At 42.7% G+C, this 18,871-nt stretch overlaps 1 protein-coding gene across 1 annotated transcript in view; it reads right to left on the bottom strand.

Moving 5' to 3' along the window:
• The window catches only part of LOC134540968 (protein O-mannosyl-transferase TMTC2-like), a 42,063-nt gene extending 23,737 nt beyond the window's left edge, over window positions 1–18,326 (bottom strand). Inside the window, exons 1-6 of the mRNA XM_063384060.1 lie at window positions 17,478–18,326; window positions 11,593–12,008; window positions 9,687–9,856; window positions 7,648–8,677; window positions 6,040–6,154; window positions 5,333–5,418 (exon numbers count right to left, since the gene is read on the bottom strand). Of these exons, the coding sequence (XP_063240130.1) occupies window positions 5,333–5,418; window positions 6,040–6,154; window positions 7,648–8,677; window positions 9,687–9,856; window positions 11,593–12,008; window positions 17,478–17,584 (1,924 nt within the window). The 5' untranslated portion in view covers window positions 17,585–18,326. The remainder of the gene's footprint in view (window positions 1–5,332; window positions 5,419–6,039; window positions 6,155–7,647; window positions 8,678–9,686; window positions 9,857–11,592; window positions 12,009–17,477) is intronic.
• Window positions 18,327–18,871: the final 545 nt, after the last annotated feature.

The raw sequence follows: 18,871 nt of genomic DNA, 5'->3' as shown, positions 1-18,871 counted from the left end.
CGAACAGTCAAACACAGTCAGAATGGGCTCGCACAATACAAGGCGGAGGTCATGGCCTAATAGGGTAAATTCCCCAACGTTTACACATATATATATTTCATGACACCACATAAACCTAAAATAATAATAATATAATGAATCGATGAATTGTGATTCGGAAAGCCGGCACTCGCCTATTGCGTGTGTCTGTGTTTCACGATTGCACCACACCTTCAGTCGGTTCCCGTGGGAAAAAAAAAGGTCCGATTCTGATCGCCTCGTGACCCAGCGAGCGTGACGGGCGAGCCGCGCGCAGACAGACAGACGGCACGACACGACACGACACGACACGACACGCGCGGTGTCGCACACGACCCGCTATGCAGTACGTGTGACCCTGCTACAACAGGCGCGAGTGCGTCAGCGCTACAACGAGCATGCACGGTGAACCCGCTACAACATAAGCATGTGTGATAATGTTCGCAGGCTTTCGCGGCCATTGTCTGAAGTGGCTTGGCTTCTGGGTTGTAGCCGTGTCCTTGGCGAATGATTCACCGACGTTTCGGTGGACATTGCAGTCGCCATCATCAGGGAGAAGTTACCTACCGTCCTTGGCGATAAATACACCGACTTTTCGGTCGACATTGCAGACGCCATCATCAGGGAGCAGTTACCTACTGTAGGTAACTGCTCCCTGGTGATGGCGACTGCAATGTCAACCGAAACGTCGTTGAATTATTTGCCAAGGAAACGTATACAACCCAGAAGCCAAGCTACTTCAGAAAGCATGTGTGACCCAACTACAACGAGACATGTCCGAACCACTTCAATGAACATACATGCTTGGCTACTACAACAGACTCGAGTGCAACACCACTGCAAAGAGCACACGTGACCCCGCTACAACGAAAGCATGTCGAACCCACTCCAATGAACATAGATGTGCACCTGCTACAACAGACCCATGTACCCCCAGATACAATAAGAGCACATGCGGACCTGCTACAACGAGAGTGTATTCAAGCGGGCCTACTACATGAGCAACAATGCAAACCTGCTACAACTAGCACCAATGCAGACCTGCTACAATGAGTAACAATGCAGATATGCTTAAATGATCACCAATGCGGATCTGCTACAATGAGCACCAATGCAAAGTCACTTAAACGAGCACCAATGCAGAACCACTACAACGAGCACCAATGCAGAACCACTACAACGAGCACCAATGCAGACATACTACAACGAGTAACAATGCAGACATGCTACAACGAGTAACAATGCAGCCCTGCTACAACGAGCACCAATGCAGAACCGCTACAACACGGCGGGGCTGCAGTGCGTGTGCTATCCACCAGAGTGCGTGAGCAGACCCTCCACACGTAGCTTCCCGCCCTGCACGGCGACACGGATTATTATCAGTGTTGATTAAACTAACCGACTCCCGACTCCTGATGCTCAGAGGGACCTTGATTAGGAGGGGGGGGGGGAGGCTGGTCCGCCCCATTTGGCTAATGAAACTGGGCACGACGAGCCCTCGGAAACATCCCACCTGGGGATGAGCACGCATGCGTAATGAACACCGGTCTGCTTTCATCCCTGATTAGTGCCCGCTTCTTGGGAGCGGCCGGCTGTGACCGTTAAGGACGACAGTCGCTCGCACGGCCCGCTCTAGGCGAGGCGTCGTTCCTGGCTCGCGGTCTTTACGTTCCGCGCGGCCGGACCACGCCCCGACGGAAGATTACAAACTCTGGCATGCTCATTTCCATCACCACCTGTAAGGAGCGACCCTCGACAGACATACCACAGCTACGGGTTCATTACGTCAAAGTAAGCTGAAAAACATCTTCACGAACTTACGGTCCAAAGTGCTCGCCGAAGGCTGGTGTACGTCTTTGTCTTCTCATTTCTTCTTGATCCTCTCCCAGATCCCAATTACCCATTGAGGAAGCCTTGAGGTATCAACATTCCCGGACACACACACGGTGTGCAGAGTTTCAGAAGAAACCACGCAATTTGAAAACTGCCCAATGTATCCGAGTGGTGTCTATTAACGAAAAGCATTTAAGAATGCACTGAGGGAGGAAAGTAAGTTCTGTCTCCGTATTTCGGTTGTAAACTGTATTTTTAGGAAAATGAAAAATGGCTGGAATACGTTTGTTCTGAATAATATTCAAGCGTGATCCGGTGAAGAATCTTGAAAACACCCAAGGGACTTGCATTACACGTTTATCTTCATTTCTCGGCCGTGTGATGTCACGGTCGCCGCTCGATGCACGACGAGAAGACAGCGCGCCAGTCCAGAGGAGATAACCGCGCTAGAAGCACCAGCGAGCGTCGCGCTTATCATCCCGCCTCGCCGACATATAGCTGAGTCATTGCCTTGAGAAGTTTTACATGTACGTCGGTGCCAGACATTTGTGAAGTAAAGTTTATTTTACACCAGACTTGTTTATGTTGCGATCTTGGGGGAGAAAATAGCACTAAAACTCATTTTGTTTTTTAATTAACACTCGCTCACGACGTGAAATCACAGCACATATTTTGGGATGTGGAATGTCCGCTGGGCGTGGAACAAAATGCGACGAGAACGTGATTTGTTGCGCTGGAGGTTCACGAGACCGTTTTTGCCCAAGGCAAGGGGACAGGCGCACACTCTTCGGCTGGGCGTGACTTTGCTGCACCACTGCACTTTGTTGCACTTCCACTTGCACTTCTGCCGCGGGCCTATGTGGGACGTGATGAGGTGTCCCGTCACCGACAAGCTTATTCCTAAATTTCTGGCTATGTTGTTCCGTCAACTGTGTTCGTAAACAACTTTGTACGGTTGTCTGTGTTGGGCGTAAACAAAAAAAAAGTCACGTAATTCTTCACAAATATCAACTGAAAAATGAGCACCACCACTAGTACTATTTTTGAAGGCTGTCAACAATTCATACAAGTTTATGTGGCACAGACTATCTATGTCCCACTTCTCCATACGACAATAATTGATTTTTTTTTTACATACGCCATTGCTGGTTACACCATGTCATAATAAACCTCAATAATTGGGGGGATATCCAGGTAATCACCATTTTTGTAGGATCTAAAAACTTTCAGATTGTTACGCTTACTAGGCAGAGGTGCCCCCCCCCAAAAAAAACTATGACTCACCCCCCCCCCCTAACCTAATGATGGCCCCCCCCCCCCACCGAAATTTTTTGTGCCATTTTCTCAATGATTTTATAATATTATACTTTTTTAGTATTATCTTTTGTCACATTTTGCATTAATTAAAACTAATTTTCTAATAATAATAATTTTGGTCATATGCGTGTGTGCACTTATTGTCGAAGCGGGGATAGGGACCATCCTGAACCGACAGATGCCAAACTGCTTTTGATGAGGAAAGTGCGGGATTGCCAATTTGATATACAAGATCCCTTTCAATTATCAAAGCACCAGAAACGTATTTTAACATTAGAAGCTATAAGTATGTAAATGATATATATATTTTCTCGTCTTTTGAAAACCCACCCCCCCCCCCTGAAATTTTAATGACGCAGTCTGCGTCGTTACCCCCCCCCCTTGTGGGCACCTCTGTACTAGGGTAATTTTCACATATGAAATTGATAATAAAGGCTGGGTGATATAAGTCTTCTTTTACGAGTGCATCATCTGCTTTGGTTACCACACAATTACAAATATTAGGATTTTTTGGAACTAGGTTTTATTGAACTGAAATAGTCCACAATTAGCTATGAAATTGAGAAGATGCTCTGGCTTTTTTTCTCACGTGTGAAGGTAGGTCTCGAGCATTAGATTATTGTGCCAATAATATTGTGTAAATAAAGAGAAAAAAAAAATCCAAAATAAAACGACGTTGGAACAGATACAACTTTTAACCGACTTCAACTTTAGAGCGGAGACACCCACTCCGCCGACTTGTACCTCCGTGGTCGCGACCAGCGAATAAAAGGGGGATGGGGGGGGGGGGGGAACGACCTCGTGACCTCGGGTGACATCGTGTGACCTCGGCCTAATGGGGCGGAATGAGTCCAGGAAGCCGCTGTGTCGCCTTCCCCTCCCCCCTTCCCATTAAAAAAACAAAAAAAGAAGCAGCATCCTCCAACCGAGCCACGACAATGGAGCAATGAAGGAGAGGGCGTATGTCCCTTCGTGAGCTAGTCGACCGATGGTAACTACAAGTCGTCGGATCTCGTCTCCCCTTCTTCCCTCTTACATTTACGGGAAGCCTTCTTTTCACAAACGAGAGAGCCAAACGCCCGATCGTGCATCTTCGGTTTTTTTTTTTTTTTTTTTGTATTTTGGACAACTCATGATAACGAATGGTCAATTAGGTTAGGTTAGCTACATTATAAATACTTTAAAACATTGTGGACGGTTGATTTGGTTAGGACAGCTACATTAAAGATACTGTGAAATCATGTAAACGGTTTCCTAGCCCTGGATAGCTACATATTAAAAAGTTATTTGCTGAGCAACCTTCGGGGAACTTTGGGTGTGGCTCTCTCGTCCGTGAAATGAAGGCTTCCCTACATTTACAGGAGGATGCGTGCAGTGTTGCCAGATCTTGGTGCTCACATTTTGTTTCGATTGATTAAAACCCAGGGATTTGTCATGTTATCCGTAGGATTTTTTTCTCCCTGTCGCTAAGATATAATCGAAACACGATACACATGCGTACACGACTTACCACAAGACGTGCCTACGGTACACATCAAAAACACTCCGACTGCATCCAGAATTCTTTCGGGAACAGAGACATGACTCATTACAGAACCGTACAGAAATTTTAAAAAAGGGGGGTTGTCTGTAAAGTCGGTTTACGGACGATCATTTTACGTGATAACGTCATAAAAAAACATTGATGAAAAATTGCATACTTTTTTAATTTTCAAATATTATTTACAGTTTTTGCAAATTTAATTTGAATAATTTGTTTAAATAAAATCACGAACAATTAGTTATATAAATAAACTGAAATCAAATCAATGTCAATAAACTGTTACTTTGAAATGACGAAATTGGACAAATAAATCAAATATTTTTAAATTGCCGCTTTTAAGAAACCCGCCTTAACCTGTTTGATATTACAGAAGATTTTCTCGCACGGTGGTTGGCTGGTTCTTTGCACGGCTCGGCTCAGGCGGAACGTGTCAATGAGTCATGCTTTTTTCGTGCTTGCAGCCGTCGTTCATCGATTTATAAGACGTAAACCATTCATTCACATGCTGTGGAATATTTAATAGTTTAATAAGGTGTGTGTGTGTAGGCTTCGGCCTGAGACACGCCTTCATATCTGTTAAAAATGCACTGAGTTTAAGTCGTGTTAAGGGGGATGTCTCACCTGCCAAAGTGGGGCGGAACTGGATGGCAAGCCGGAACTCATGGATGGCTTCCGCCAGGCGCCTCTGACTCTGCAGCAGTACTCCACTGAGAACAAGACAAACAAAAACACACACAGATTAAGCCATAGCCAGGACTTCGTGAAGGAGGAGGTGGTCCAGTACAACCATCATATAATATTTCCCCCTCCCCCCCTTTTGTAATTTTTCTCTTTAATTGAATTTTGAAAAACAAAATTTACAATCACACTTAAATCTAATCTCTGTGGTGGTGTGGTTGGTGGAGGGGGGGGGGAGGATAGCAAACATTTATAGCTCCAAAACCTCATAAAAGTACAAAAATTTGATAATATTTTGGCTTTGAAGAAACTTAAAATTTCATCATTTTGTTTCCATTTTAATTTGTTTTCAAGTCAACTATTTGAATGATTACTTTAAAACATACACTTTTGTTATACAATACATGAAGCGTTAATGCCAAGTTTGTGTGGAAGGCATGCTTACATATAACACGTGTGCAAAATGGCATTGAGTATAGACTACTTGGGAAAAATATATAAAACAATTCTGGCCGCTTCTGTGTGTGAGGCACGTAGGGCTATAAAACATTTTTTTAGCTCGCTAAGTATTACAATAGTCCTTATCAGGATGAGAGTGCTGGGAATCAGATCCCTCGCCTGGCGAGGGTGAACAATCAGGGTGCACTTACAAATTGTAGTGGACGTCGGCCATGTTGGGTCTGTAGAACAAGGCCTTCCTGTAGCACTGCTCAGCTTCTGCGCTCCTGCCCTGGGCGTTTAGGATGATTCCCAGGTTGCCATAAGCTGCAGGACAGGAGAGAACATTTCCATTAGTTCCAAAGATTGTGGTACATGAGAGAACACTTCTATTAGTTCCAAAGGTTGTGGTACAGGAGAGAAAATATCCATTAGTTCCAAAGATTATGGTACAGGAGAGAACAATTCCATTAGTTCCAAAGGTTATGGTACAGGAGAGAACACCTCTTATTGTTTAAAATATGACAAGATAGGAGAGAATTCTCTCTCTAGTTCCAAGGATAATGGCACAGGCTCAAGGGCGTATCAAGCTCCACACGGAAAGAGTGGCTATTTTTTCTGAACTCAGCCTCTTTAATGGGAGGGGGAGGATCCATGGTGCCATACAGTACTAACAAAAAAAAGCTATGATTTACTAAAAACAAATTTAGTACATAATTTTTTAGGAGCTGCCCTTTTACCCCATCTTGGATCTCTCCCTTGTACATTTTCGCGAGTCTTCGTCGCGATTGATTTTTACTCCGCTGTCGGAGTCACGTAATTTTTGTAGTTCAATTTCGTTTCATCAAACAATAAAGATTTCTTTGGAGTTGCCTTCGAAGTGGCTGTCAGCTAACAATGAGTACGACTGGTTTTCAATTTCCTGTCTAGACTAAGCTCATTCGCCGATAAAACTGTCGAAATTGTATTATTTTAACTTTTGCATACACGTTGATTTACATACGGTGTTCCAATTATTAAGGTGTGATTTGATATGTTGCATATTTATGTGTGTTAGTTACAATCATCGAGCACCTTTTTGCATTTGGGAATCGGACTTAAACCAGAATATCAATTGCATGCAATTTGAAACAATATTTATTTATATTTCATTGGACAATTAAGCATTTAACTGTTACAACCGAAAAGTTTGCTACTGAGCAAATTGCTTACTTACTTTTTAATTGGGAAAACTCACTCAACATCAGTAAACCTCATCTGATTATCTGACAAAAACAAGCTTACAGCTATATAAATGAAACATCAAATTGCAGCTTTTGCCATCCAATAATGCCTAATATACGATGCAGTAAAAAAATGAGCCGACTTCGACCCTAAATCCAAGTTGAGACAGTGGTAGACTACCGAGAACCCAGCGATGCTGAGGTAGAGATCAAGGAAAGAGGAGATTATTTTGTAGTCTCTTGTAAATTAGACGGTCTATGAGAAAGACTGTAAATTTGCAAAATTCCACAACTTTGGTAATTTGAGAAAATACATTCGAGCAGAAACTTGACATTATTAAAAACCTAAGTAAACCTCAAATACAAGATATTGTATGTTTTCTGCTTAGCATGAACATTTTAGTCCATTCTTAAATTTTGTTAAGCACAGTGTTCACTATTACCAAACACTGCGTGGTGATAGATATGAGAGTCGAAAAAACTTTTAAAAAAATTCGCTAGCATTAGTGTATGATATGTGGGAAAATATATTCTTAATGTCACCACAGCACTTGAAAGACAGTAGGTTAGTTATATTGTCATCTTGATTTACATTACCTTTTGGAGGATTGATATGAATTCCTGATCGATACAAACTCTCTTCGTCCTTCCAGTCGAAGTTCCTCCTCCAAGTTTTGACTCCGAAGCTTAGCAGCAAGAGAAGGCATCCCAAGAGGCACAGCCTCCTCACAGACCTCCAGGGATGAGCGGCCAATCTCGCCATACCTTGTCCCACCAGTAAGCAGTACCCCATGGAGGGCATATACAACACCCTCTCCGCTACCACGAACCCCACATGGGCCAGCAGGTTGGTAGCCGGCAGGAACGGAACCACCATCATGGCGATCCCGAAGAGAACCAGGGAGGAGGTCCGTCTCTTCCTCTCTTTGTTCTTAAGGTAGTCTTCGAACGGGCAGCAACCGCGCCTCCTAATCGTCGGCGAAGCACAGTGGTTGTGCTGGAAGATCAGTTGCGCGTTTCCAACTTTCACCGGGCCAGGGACGACGTGTGACCTGACGTTCGCATTGATGTCAGTCACGTTCTTGCAGCACACCGATCCCCCTGGATCCACGGTCTTCATCCCAACCTCGCAAAAAAGGTTCCTGCACCTTCTGTGAGCCGGCGAGTTACAATGTTTGTCCAAGGAAACCGAGCGACCAATTCCTGCTTTCCCTGGACCGGAGGGGATCCTGGAGTTTGCGTTGACGTGCGTCGAGTTCTTGCAGCATCCCAGTTGAGCATCCTCACCAAGACACCGCAGATGCTTGAATGTGACGTAGACAAAGGCACTGTAGAAGGCCACGGTGTAGGCGTTCCTCAAGTCGAGGAGGTCCGTGACGAGGGGGATCGCCTCCATGGACCAGTCGAAGCTCAGCGTCACCGGACAGAGCAGCAGGAGGAAGTTGAAGGCGGGCAGGTAGAGGAAAGTCAGGGTGCGGGTGACGAGGCACCCGCTCCTGGAAGCAGGGTTGTCCGCCGACGAGAAGGTGGGCAGGCGGCCTCCCGTCAAGGCCGCACGCGCCGCCACCATCGCGCATAGGCAGAGCAGCACCCACCGGGTGCTGCGGGCTGAACTTCTGGACATCCCCTGGAACAACCAACCCAACAATTAACGTATTCCTCTTGTATTCCTCTTTCGCCCAACTTAACTACAAATATACCTACTAAAAAATTTTGTTAACCACCGAACTTAAAAAAAAAAGCATTGCTTTCACCCATCTCAAACCCAAAACCGGTAGTGATGACCTTCATGACCATGGTAGCAAAAGTTTACTCTTCACATCGTCTTAGACCACAATTAGCCCAGGATTTCATCTCAATTAAGCTACATAATTTTTCTGCCATTTTAGTTTTCAATATATATATTTTTTAATTTATGTAGCCTTGACATTAAATAATCTTTTTGGTTAGGGATGCATCAGCCAAAAACATGCTCCTCATATTTGAAGAAAAAAAAAACCTATTGTTTTTGAATGAGATTTTAAGACCTGAAGTTCATGGCTTGGTTTGTTGACTATTTGACTGTGCTTTTAACAGGAAATGTTAACTTTTATTCACTCTCAGAAACGAGGTGTTTTTCTTTCTTTCTAAAATTTAATTTTTAGAAATATTGTTATGTAAATGAGTGCAACTTCCTGCTAAAATATCAAAGATATTATTGGCACATGGCACGAGTAAAAACAATAAGAAAGAATAAAAACTAAGGTGGGGCTTTTATAAGAGAATAATTAAAAAATTATAAAAAAATTAATTAGTATAAAAAACTGTCTCTGGCATTATCAGGTAGTATCCTGGGAAAATTGAATTTTTCACCTTTGTATGACCATATAACAACATCTTAAACATTGGGAAAATGGCACTTGACCATACCTGATGGTGAATACTTACGAGTTAGCAGTTCTGCAGTTAAACAAACACTTCCATAAAAAACAGCCCTCTAATATCGTTTCTAAAATGGAAACACTACACTTAAAAACACTTGGATTGGGGGGGTCCTACAAACATGATGCACACCGTAAGCTCGAAAGATTCACGTAGCATGCATGGCCACTCCCTGGCTTTCAGAATATCACACTAGCAACGTTCCATATCCTCACCTTACTGCTAAGCCCAACTAAGAAGCAGAGCACCTGCGAGGCGGACAACCTGAGGTGGCACAGAGCTTCGTAGGCGACGCAGAGGAGCGGCGTGCCAACACCAACCTCCTTCGATAGCATCGATCCGACGCAACATACCAACGTCAGAGCCAGGTATGGTGCAGCCGCACCTGCGAAGAAGAGCAGCAACGAGTTATAAACTCCACACTTAAGCAGATAACATCCCGAAAGGGAGATTTAGGGACCGAAAAACACCATCTTGGTTTCAACGGTTTTTAGGCCATTAAAATTGTAAACTCCAAGCTTAAGCAGATATCCCAAAAGGGAGATATAGGGACCATAAAACGCCATCTTGGATTCAACATTCTTTAATCTATAATAATGTTCTATCATTCATATTAAAAACTTAAAGAAGATAATTTAGTTAATTTATTGGATTTAAGAGTGGTTAGCTGCTGTAAATAGTTTCCCTGTGAACTTCAGCTTTAACAATACTGGCAATGTACAAATTCATGATGGCCCTTGAAAGTCTCTTTTTGTGTGAATCCTGCCTTAATAAAAGAAAATTAACATGATTGACTTTAAAGAACTATCATGGTTTAAAAAATTTTGAAACCAATATTGCATCTTTAGTATCCTATCTCTCCTCCCGTAACACCTGGGCACCGACCTACATTTTTTTTGTGAGCAAGGATTTTCTTAGATGGTTAAGGCGATCGTACATTCGATATTTTAGTGTACTAAAGAGCCACTTGGTGTGTTCGGAAATTTTGAGTCATGCCCGGGGCTGTTGGGTGCGAATCAACGATACTCGCCACATGAGCTCGATCCGTCAGCAATCATTCACACCGATGATTCTGACCTCAAAAGTTCCGAAGAAACAATCACTGTGGAGGCGCAAGGCAAGATTAAAAGTACTTGCATAATCGGTATCTCCCTCTCGGAATCAAGAAACTTACATTCACACTGTCCACATAACGAAGGTGTACCCGAGAGGCAAGCAGTGCCACCCAACAGGAAAGTTCCGCCCTTATGACTGCCCTGGACCAGTAACAATTGCACTGCCTTCTTGAACCCAATTACTCTTAACTGTAGGCATAGTCAGGTTTCCCTCCTGCACTCAAAAAACTCACCTGTGTCAGTACCATCAAGACGTTGTTGGTGCGTCTTAAGGCAAGCAACGCCAACACACAAGAAGCATAGGAGACTATGGTGGTAGGGCTAATCCAAACCTTAAAAACTTCGATATACTGAAATTAAATATTCTGGATTTCCTTCTTTAACTTCAAATTCTCCTCACAGCCAGAACCATATTAAAGGCCATTTTCCCTGTAGGCAAAATTGTAAACTCCGATAATTTGTGCTGGTAAAATTGGTGTTTCACTCTCTTGTGCTCAAATTACTCACCCGTATCAGAAATTTCTCTAGATTGTAGGTGGGAAGCATCACCACAAGAAAACATTGGCACTAGGAGACTGCAGAGGTAGAGCAAATTCCAAACTTGGAAACCCCCATAGTTTCGTACCTGTTTAATGGTGATTTCTCTATCTTATGCTCAAGAAACTCATTCTTGTCAGTAATATCCGAAGGCCTTAGGTATGTTGTGTAGGTGAAAACATCTCCATGCAGAAAACATTGGTGCTGGGGGACCGTGGAGGCCGGGCATATTCCAAAATTGTAAAACCCCGATAATTTGTGCTGGTAAAATAGGTATGCCTCTCTCTTGTGCTGAAAATACTCACCTGTATCAGAAATTTCTCGAAGCTGTAGGTGGGAAGCATCACCACACAGAAAAAAACTGGGGCTGGGTGACTGCGGAGGTAGAGCATATTCAAAAACCTGGAAACCCGGAAAGTACGTGACTGTATCACGGGGGTACCCCGTCTCTCGTCCCGAAGAAGCTCACCTGGGTCGGCACCGCCCCGCCGCCGCAGGTGCGACCTGTACGCGAGCAGCGCCGCGACGCACCAGAGCGCCGCCCCCACGTCCGCCCGCCCCACCAGCCCCGCCACCGCCTCCGTGTGCACGGGGTGCAGCGCGTGCACCAGCCCCGCGGGCAACGCGGCTGCCCCCAGGAGGCGGCGCGCCCAGGCCGCCAGGGCCCCGGAGGCGGCTGCGTGCAGCAGGGCGTTGGCCAGGTGGAAGCCGGGGGCGGCCGCCGCCCCCGACAGCCAGGCGTTCAGGCGGAAGGACAGCACGGCCAGGGGCCGGTAGGAGCCGTGCGAGCCCCCGTGGGCCAGCGGGGTGCCCCAGAAGTCGTGCAGCCAGAGCGACGACCACGGCGAGTCCGTCCTCACGTCGTCGTTGGTCACGATGGCGCGGCTGCAAAGTCCCACATCACGCATACATCCCCGTTACTGCTACAATTTTCACCCAGGTTAAACTTACCATTATCTCCTGGGTAAGGTTCGAATAGTAACTGAAAATTTGAGTCGCACCTGTGTTTCCGTACCATGTGCGTCTCTGCCTGAGGACAGGAGCAGATAGCAGTTCCCGAAACGTCACTTGTTTCTGTTTTGGTAAAACTTTTGTGTTCGTTTCGTCTTTTCGTTTTGTCGTGTTTTTGTCTCGTTTCAACCGTTGTGCTGAATTATTTTGGTTCAATATTTTTGTGCTGTCATCATTTGTGGGTTTTTTTTTTATCGTTCTATTCTGTTTTGGAAAACTATTGTGTTTGTTTCGTCTTTTCGTTTTGTCGGGTTTTTGTTTCGTTTCAACCGTTGTGCTGAATTTTTTGGGTTCAATATTTCTGTGTCGTCATCATTTGTGTTTTTTTTTTTTTTTTTTCGTTCTCTTAGTACATTTTTCTTTGTTTTTCTTTGTTTTGTTGACCATATTCCTGTTACGGAATATTTTGTGGTGTTTATATCCTTGTTGACAACAGCAATTTTTTGCTTAATTTTGTGTTTTTTTTTTGTCTTTTTTGGGTTTTATTTATTTATTTTATTTTTTAGTTTTTCTTCAACAGAAAAAGTTCTCAGCAATGGCGTGTGTCCAAAAACTTGCATCATTTCATGCACTCCCATTGCACAAATCTTTCAAAGATAGTAACTGTAACAAAATTTTAACTAGGCGTGTACATCTAGGTCTACCCAGACGCTGACCGGGTAATGTTGGAAAAATAAAAAAAAAGATTTGATAACTTCAGTTTCATAGATAACTTAACTAACCAACCTAACCTAACGTGCTCAAAAATAATGCACCACCAGAAGTTACACAGCCAGCACTAGGGAGACCTAGGTGCACACGGATAAACGCCGAATTCAAATTAATTTTTTTAGTGAATATTTGGATTTTACCCTACAACCTAGGTTTAATTATTCTTCGAGCATTATCCGTAACAAATTCATTTCTCGACAGCTACGAAGGGCGACTCACAAATAACCAGAATAGTAGTAATGTTTCGCACCATGGACTCGTAGCACAAGTTTTCGTCGTTAGGGAGCTGTAGCTTGCCAATACAAGATTGCAGTAAGCTTACCATGGCAAGCCTGCGGCAATGGTTTGTGGTTCAGAGAAGGCTTGAATCAAGCTGGATGTGTCAAGCTTGCAGGACAAGCCTAATTCAAGTAATATGTGACTAGCTTGCCGCTAGCTTACATGCTATGTGGGGTTGTAGGATCTCTCCCGGGTAGATCTGACAAGTGGCATCATCCGAAAACGACGTGTATGGTTTCTCTGGCAATTCTCTCTGTCTGCCTGTCTCTGCCTGTCTCTGCCTGTCTCTGCCTGTCTCTGCCTGTCCGTTCGTCCGTACGTGTGTGTGTGTGTGTGTGTGTGTGTGTGTGTGTCTTTAGTGCACTAGTGACATGAAAAAGATGCGGCAAGAACTACTTCCTCTATTAATTGCAATAAAAAAAAAATTTCATTCTAATTAAATTCAAAGTTGTACCAGTTTTAGGAACCACCTGACCATAACTTTTATTTTTTGCTCTAAGCCTACTTTCTCGTGATAACAAACATCAGAAATTTTTCCGTCGATTCTGACTCATACTATATTAATAATTACGTATTTTCGTTTTCTATGCTAACTGATGCTAGCAAACGGATGGTGTTGAAAAAGAAAAAAAAGGGGGGGGGGGGGGTGTAAGTCTATTAGTGCTCGCCAGCATAACCTTGGTAACGAGCAATTCACCTCATGTTTCAAATACGCTTATAATAAGAAATTTGGACACGAAATTCAACGTATTAAATTAATGCAGATAATTTTTAACTACATTTCTTGACGCAAATCACTCTTTTTTTCCACTCCGGCCGCTAGAATTCGCTGCCGGAGCAGCTTCGTCGCCTATCGAATAATTCCATTTGCAAACTAAAATTGTATATACTACTAGCTACAGTACCCGGCGTTACCCGGACTGAAAACAGAGTGAAGGGAACTTTTATCGAAATCATATCAGATGTAAACAGTATCTAATTGTTTTCTTAACTTGAAAATCAATTATCCATAGATATCGGTATAACGGTATAGAAAGTTGCTGCGTTGCAGCGTCATCTAGTGGCGAGTTACAAAAAAAATGGCTAGCATGAAAACCTTCTCCGTGGGAAAAAAAAAACACTTCGATGTGCCAACTTTCATAGCAATCTGGTCAAACGGTGTCGGAGTTTATCGAAGTCATACATGCTATATATTATATATATATACTGAAACCCGGCTTTGGACCTGATTTTCGTCAAGGAATTTTTATTAAAATACTGTCCATATTGTTGAAATTCATCAAGCAGTTAGGACTAAAAAGTTTCCCTTTTGGCTTTGTTAACTTTGGTTCGAGTCATTCGCCACAGATGGCAGCACCATTCTATCCACGAAATTACAACCCCCTCCCCCCTCGCCGTTTACCGAGATGCAAGATGTTACACGTCATAAATTTCCTGGCACGATGAAAGCCTCGCAGAACTTCAGGGAGCTGTAACGCAAGGGGTTTAATGCGTTATACTGACGTCATAAAGCGTGTTGTAACGATGGAAAGGAGTGTGGATGGAGGGGGGGGGGGGGGGAAGAGCGGTAAAATGGGGCGGACAGTGGACGCTTATGGTGTCGCGGGCTATCGGACACGGCAATCGAAAAAAAAAAAATTAACCATCCATCCACATACGTCCGTTGTTAGTCTCATTGATCCGTGCGTCAGCGCGAGAGCTACTTCTGTTGGAAGTGAAAGCCTACGGCACTGACGAGGTGGAAAAAAATAATTGGTTGTCTGTAAAGTCGGTTTACGGACGATAGTTTAACCTGACAACGTCATAACAAAACATTGATGAAATGATTGCATACTTTTATGAATAAAATTGTATCATTTTTATTTTAATAATAAAAGAATAAATACTTGAAATTATACTAGTAATCCGATTTTTAAAATGCAAGAATAATTAACCTTTATTGCCGAAATTGTTGTTGTAATAAGCAATGAAAACCACATTAACTTTTCACTTCACTTTATAAACAGTCGACGAAACATTTCACGTGTAGATGACTTGTAATTAATTTTAAAAACTGGCGTTTAGCTATAAAGTTTAAATATAATTATGAACAAGTAAGTTTTCATATAAATAAATTGTAATCAAATATCTATCATCAATTATATGAATCACCATAATTTTTTAGTCAACTGTATCATAACCTATTATTACTGCACTCGCCGACAGCGTAACGGAACACAGCGTAACGGAACAATGTGCGTAACGGGACTTTTTTTGTGCGTGCAGCCGGCGTTCATCGATTTATAAGATGTCACGTCAAAAAATTGCAAAATCTGGATTTTGACCTGATTGTTGACACGGAATTCAATTAAAATACTGTCCATATTGTAAAAAAAAAAATCACTTTGATAATTTAAAGTTTCCGCGAAATTTTCTTCGTGCCTTCCTCTACAGATGGCATCATCGTTCCAACGAAGTTATTCCTTACAAACATACCAAGATCTAAGACAGTTCACACATAAAAAAAATTGTGGCCGTTAGAAGACTACTATGAAGTCACGTGGGCAGTGTCATGTCTCACACAACGTAAGAGACCGAACGATTTTTGATATTACTATTAAAGGAATTACTTATTGAAAAAAAACTGTTCATTTGCAAACAACGTGATTGGCAGCAAGAACAACTTAAGTTGCTTCACAATTTAAAAATATATATATAACAGCTACATAAAACATGAGTAGGGTGCTGAAGATTTGTCCACAATATTTAGAAACTACAGATTCACAACTACACATATGAGGGGAAACTAATAATTATTTATTATTTCTGTTACGGACACATGGCACAACATCCAATGAGCAATGGCCGTAAAACGTAACTAGTAATGAATGTAACTTAGAAAAAAAAAACATACGCGGTTAGAAGTTATAATAAACTAAAATAATTTTTCATGCAAATAATTAATATAAATAAAAATGTAAAATTAATTTTTTTAAATAAATACTCCGTATTCAATATTCATATAAACACATGTATAAAAAATATTTTAATTTAGTATAAGAATGCAATACTTTCTAATGCAAACAAATCATACACACGGGGACATATCACACAATTTATATCACTATTATTCACAATAAATAAATATTTTTAAATATATGGACCAGTATTAAAAATCAAAGTAAACTATTTAAAAGCACATACATAATTTTTTATTTGTGTGTAGCCCTTTTGAGTGGATTTCAAAGATATACTATTGTAGCTGTTACCATCGTGCGACTACAGGAAAATTTGATATATAGTTTTCGTTTCATGATCCATAGACTCGTCTGAACCATTGCACAGACACAGATAGCGAGGGGTATAAAAAACCTAACATTTTTTTACGTATTTTTTCTTGTTAGATTGATCTTTATTTATAACATAGTGCTTTGAAGCAAAACAAATATCTTTGCAAATCTCCACGACCTCGGAGAAACCCCCGGATGGCCTAGCAAAGAAACGGACTCCCCATTTGAAAGCCATCCTAGAAAGTTTTTTTTTCCCACCCACCGTCTCTTTGGTAGCCTGACTTGTTGCAAGGGATTCTATTCATACCAGAAAAAATGCCAACATTTCGTCTGGGCAATCTGCCTTGGAGGAGCCGGGGCGCGAACCCGGGTCCTACAAGTCACAAGTCAGACGCTCTACCCCAGAGCAAGAGTAGCACACTCGTATACTTGCACACTCGCATACTTGCACACTTGCACACTCGCATACTTGCACACTCGCATACTTGCACACTAGCATACTAGCAGACTTGCATACTTGCACACTCGAATACTTGCACACTCGCATAATTGCACACTCGCATACTTGCATACTGGCACACTCGCATACTGGCACACTCGCATACTTGTATACTCGCATACTTGTATACTCGCATACTTGTATACTCGCATACTTGTACACTCGCATACTTGCACACTAGCATACTTGCACACTCGCATACTTGCACACTCGCATACTTGCACACTCGCATACTTGCACACTCACATACATGAACACTCGCATACTCGCACACTTGCGCACTCGCACACTCGCACACTTGCATACACACCTACATACTTGCACACTCGCATACGTACTCGCTTATTGCACACTCGCATACTTGCACACTCGCATTCTTGCACACTCACATACATGAACACTCGCATACTCGCACACTCGCATACTTGCACACTCGCATACTTGCTCAATAGCATACTTTAGCACTCGCATACATACATATATATATATATATATATATCTGCGACCTCAGCCAAGGAGTTTCCCCTCCGTCTTGTGCGGAGCCCACGCACACATTTTTAGTATTGTTAGACCAAGATGACTGACCTGTCATCGTAGACGAAGCCGGCGTCCAAGGTGTTGGCGTAGACGACGAAGGCGACGACCGCCGATGCCCAGACGGCGCTGTCCACCCGCGGCGCCGAGGACATCATCGTGACGTCACGTCACTGTCACGTCACTGTCACGTCACTGTCACGTCACAACACCTCGAGCATCGCCGTCCGCGCGCGACCAGAGAGAACAAAAAATAAAATCTGTTCCGGGGTCTCTCCCCCCTTTCGGGTTTATGAACCACAACGAAACTCACAAGCAAAAAAAGAAAAACCTTTTAGGGCGAACTACTTGTTAAAACCATTTGACGAGAGTCTTCCGTGGTTTTCGATGACCTCGGGAGAGAGAAGACGGGAATAACAACCAAGCCTTCATCACCACGCGAGTCCAACTTTACAGTTACTAAAAAAAAAAAAACACGTTAAACGACGTAACACTCAAGTCGCAACACGTCATGAAATCTTTAAAATTGAAACACAAATATACATTTTTTTTCCCTTCATGTATACTTGTAAAAAAAGCCTTAGTTTTTTTAATTATATTTTTTAATACGTAAAAAACGTGGTTCTTCTCATAAAAAATAAAATCCTAGCCTTATATAATTACACATTATAATACCGATGTTTCAAAAAAAAAAAAAAACTTCTCGGAACATTTCACTTCAAATACGGAAATCGGAAACGGAAAGATGCTTGCGGGTGTTTAAAAAAAAAAAAAAAATTCCGTCATTCGGCTTTTTGTTTTTTTGCATAGTTTATGAACCCGGTTAAAATTGTATCTTGATCTCTGGGCGTTGAGCCGGAAGTGCCGCTAGTCCTACCACGTGACATACGCTTTGTCGGGGGATCGGTTACGAACTGTTGGGTTGAAGTGTGTTGACAAGTCGGAGCTGACCACCCCTACTTTGCCTCCCCTCCTCTCTGCTAGCTCCCTCCTTCGCCCTCTTTCCCCCCACTCCCACTGTCACTCTCTTTCTCTCCCTCGCACACACGGGAAGCCATCATTTCACAGACGAGAGAGCCACAACCGAAGTTCCCCGAAGTTCATGCTCGCCTTTTTTTCCCCCTCCGTTCTATCTCATTGTATAAACCGGTGTGGCATTACATTTTGCGGTCGATTAGGATAGGTTAGCTACATTATAAATACTTTAAAACATTGTAAATGGTTTGTTATATTAGGTAAAGTATAGCTACATTAAAAATACTGTAAATTCATTTTATGGTTGCTTGGCAAATAACTTTTTAATATATGTAGCTGTCCAGGGCTAGGAAACCCTTTACATGATTTCACAGTATCTTTAATGCAGCTATCCTAACCAAATGAACCGTCCACAGTGTTTTAAAGTATGTATAATGTAGCTAGAAACACCCGCTACATATTAAAAAGTT

This window comes from Bacillus rossius, chromosome 17, assembly GCF_032445375.1.
Source record: "Bacillus rossius redtenbacheri isolate Brsri chromosome 17, Brsri_v3, whole genome shotgun sequence".
NCBI lineage: Eukaryota > Metazoa > Arthropoda > Insecta > Phasmatodea > Bacillidae > Bacillus > Bacillus rossius.
The sequence above is the reverse complement of the archived record's forward strand: the minus strand, read 5'-3'. Positions and strand labels throughout refer to the sequence as shown.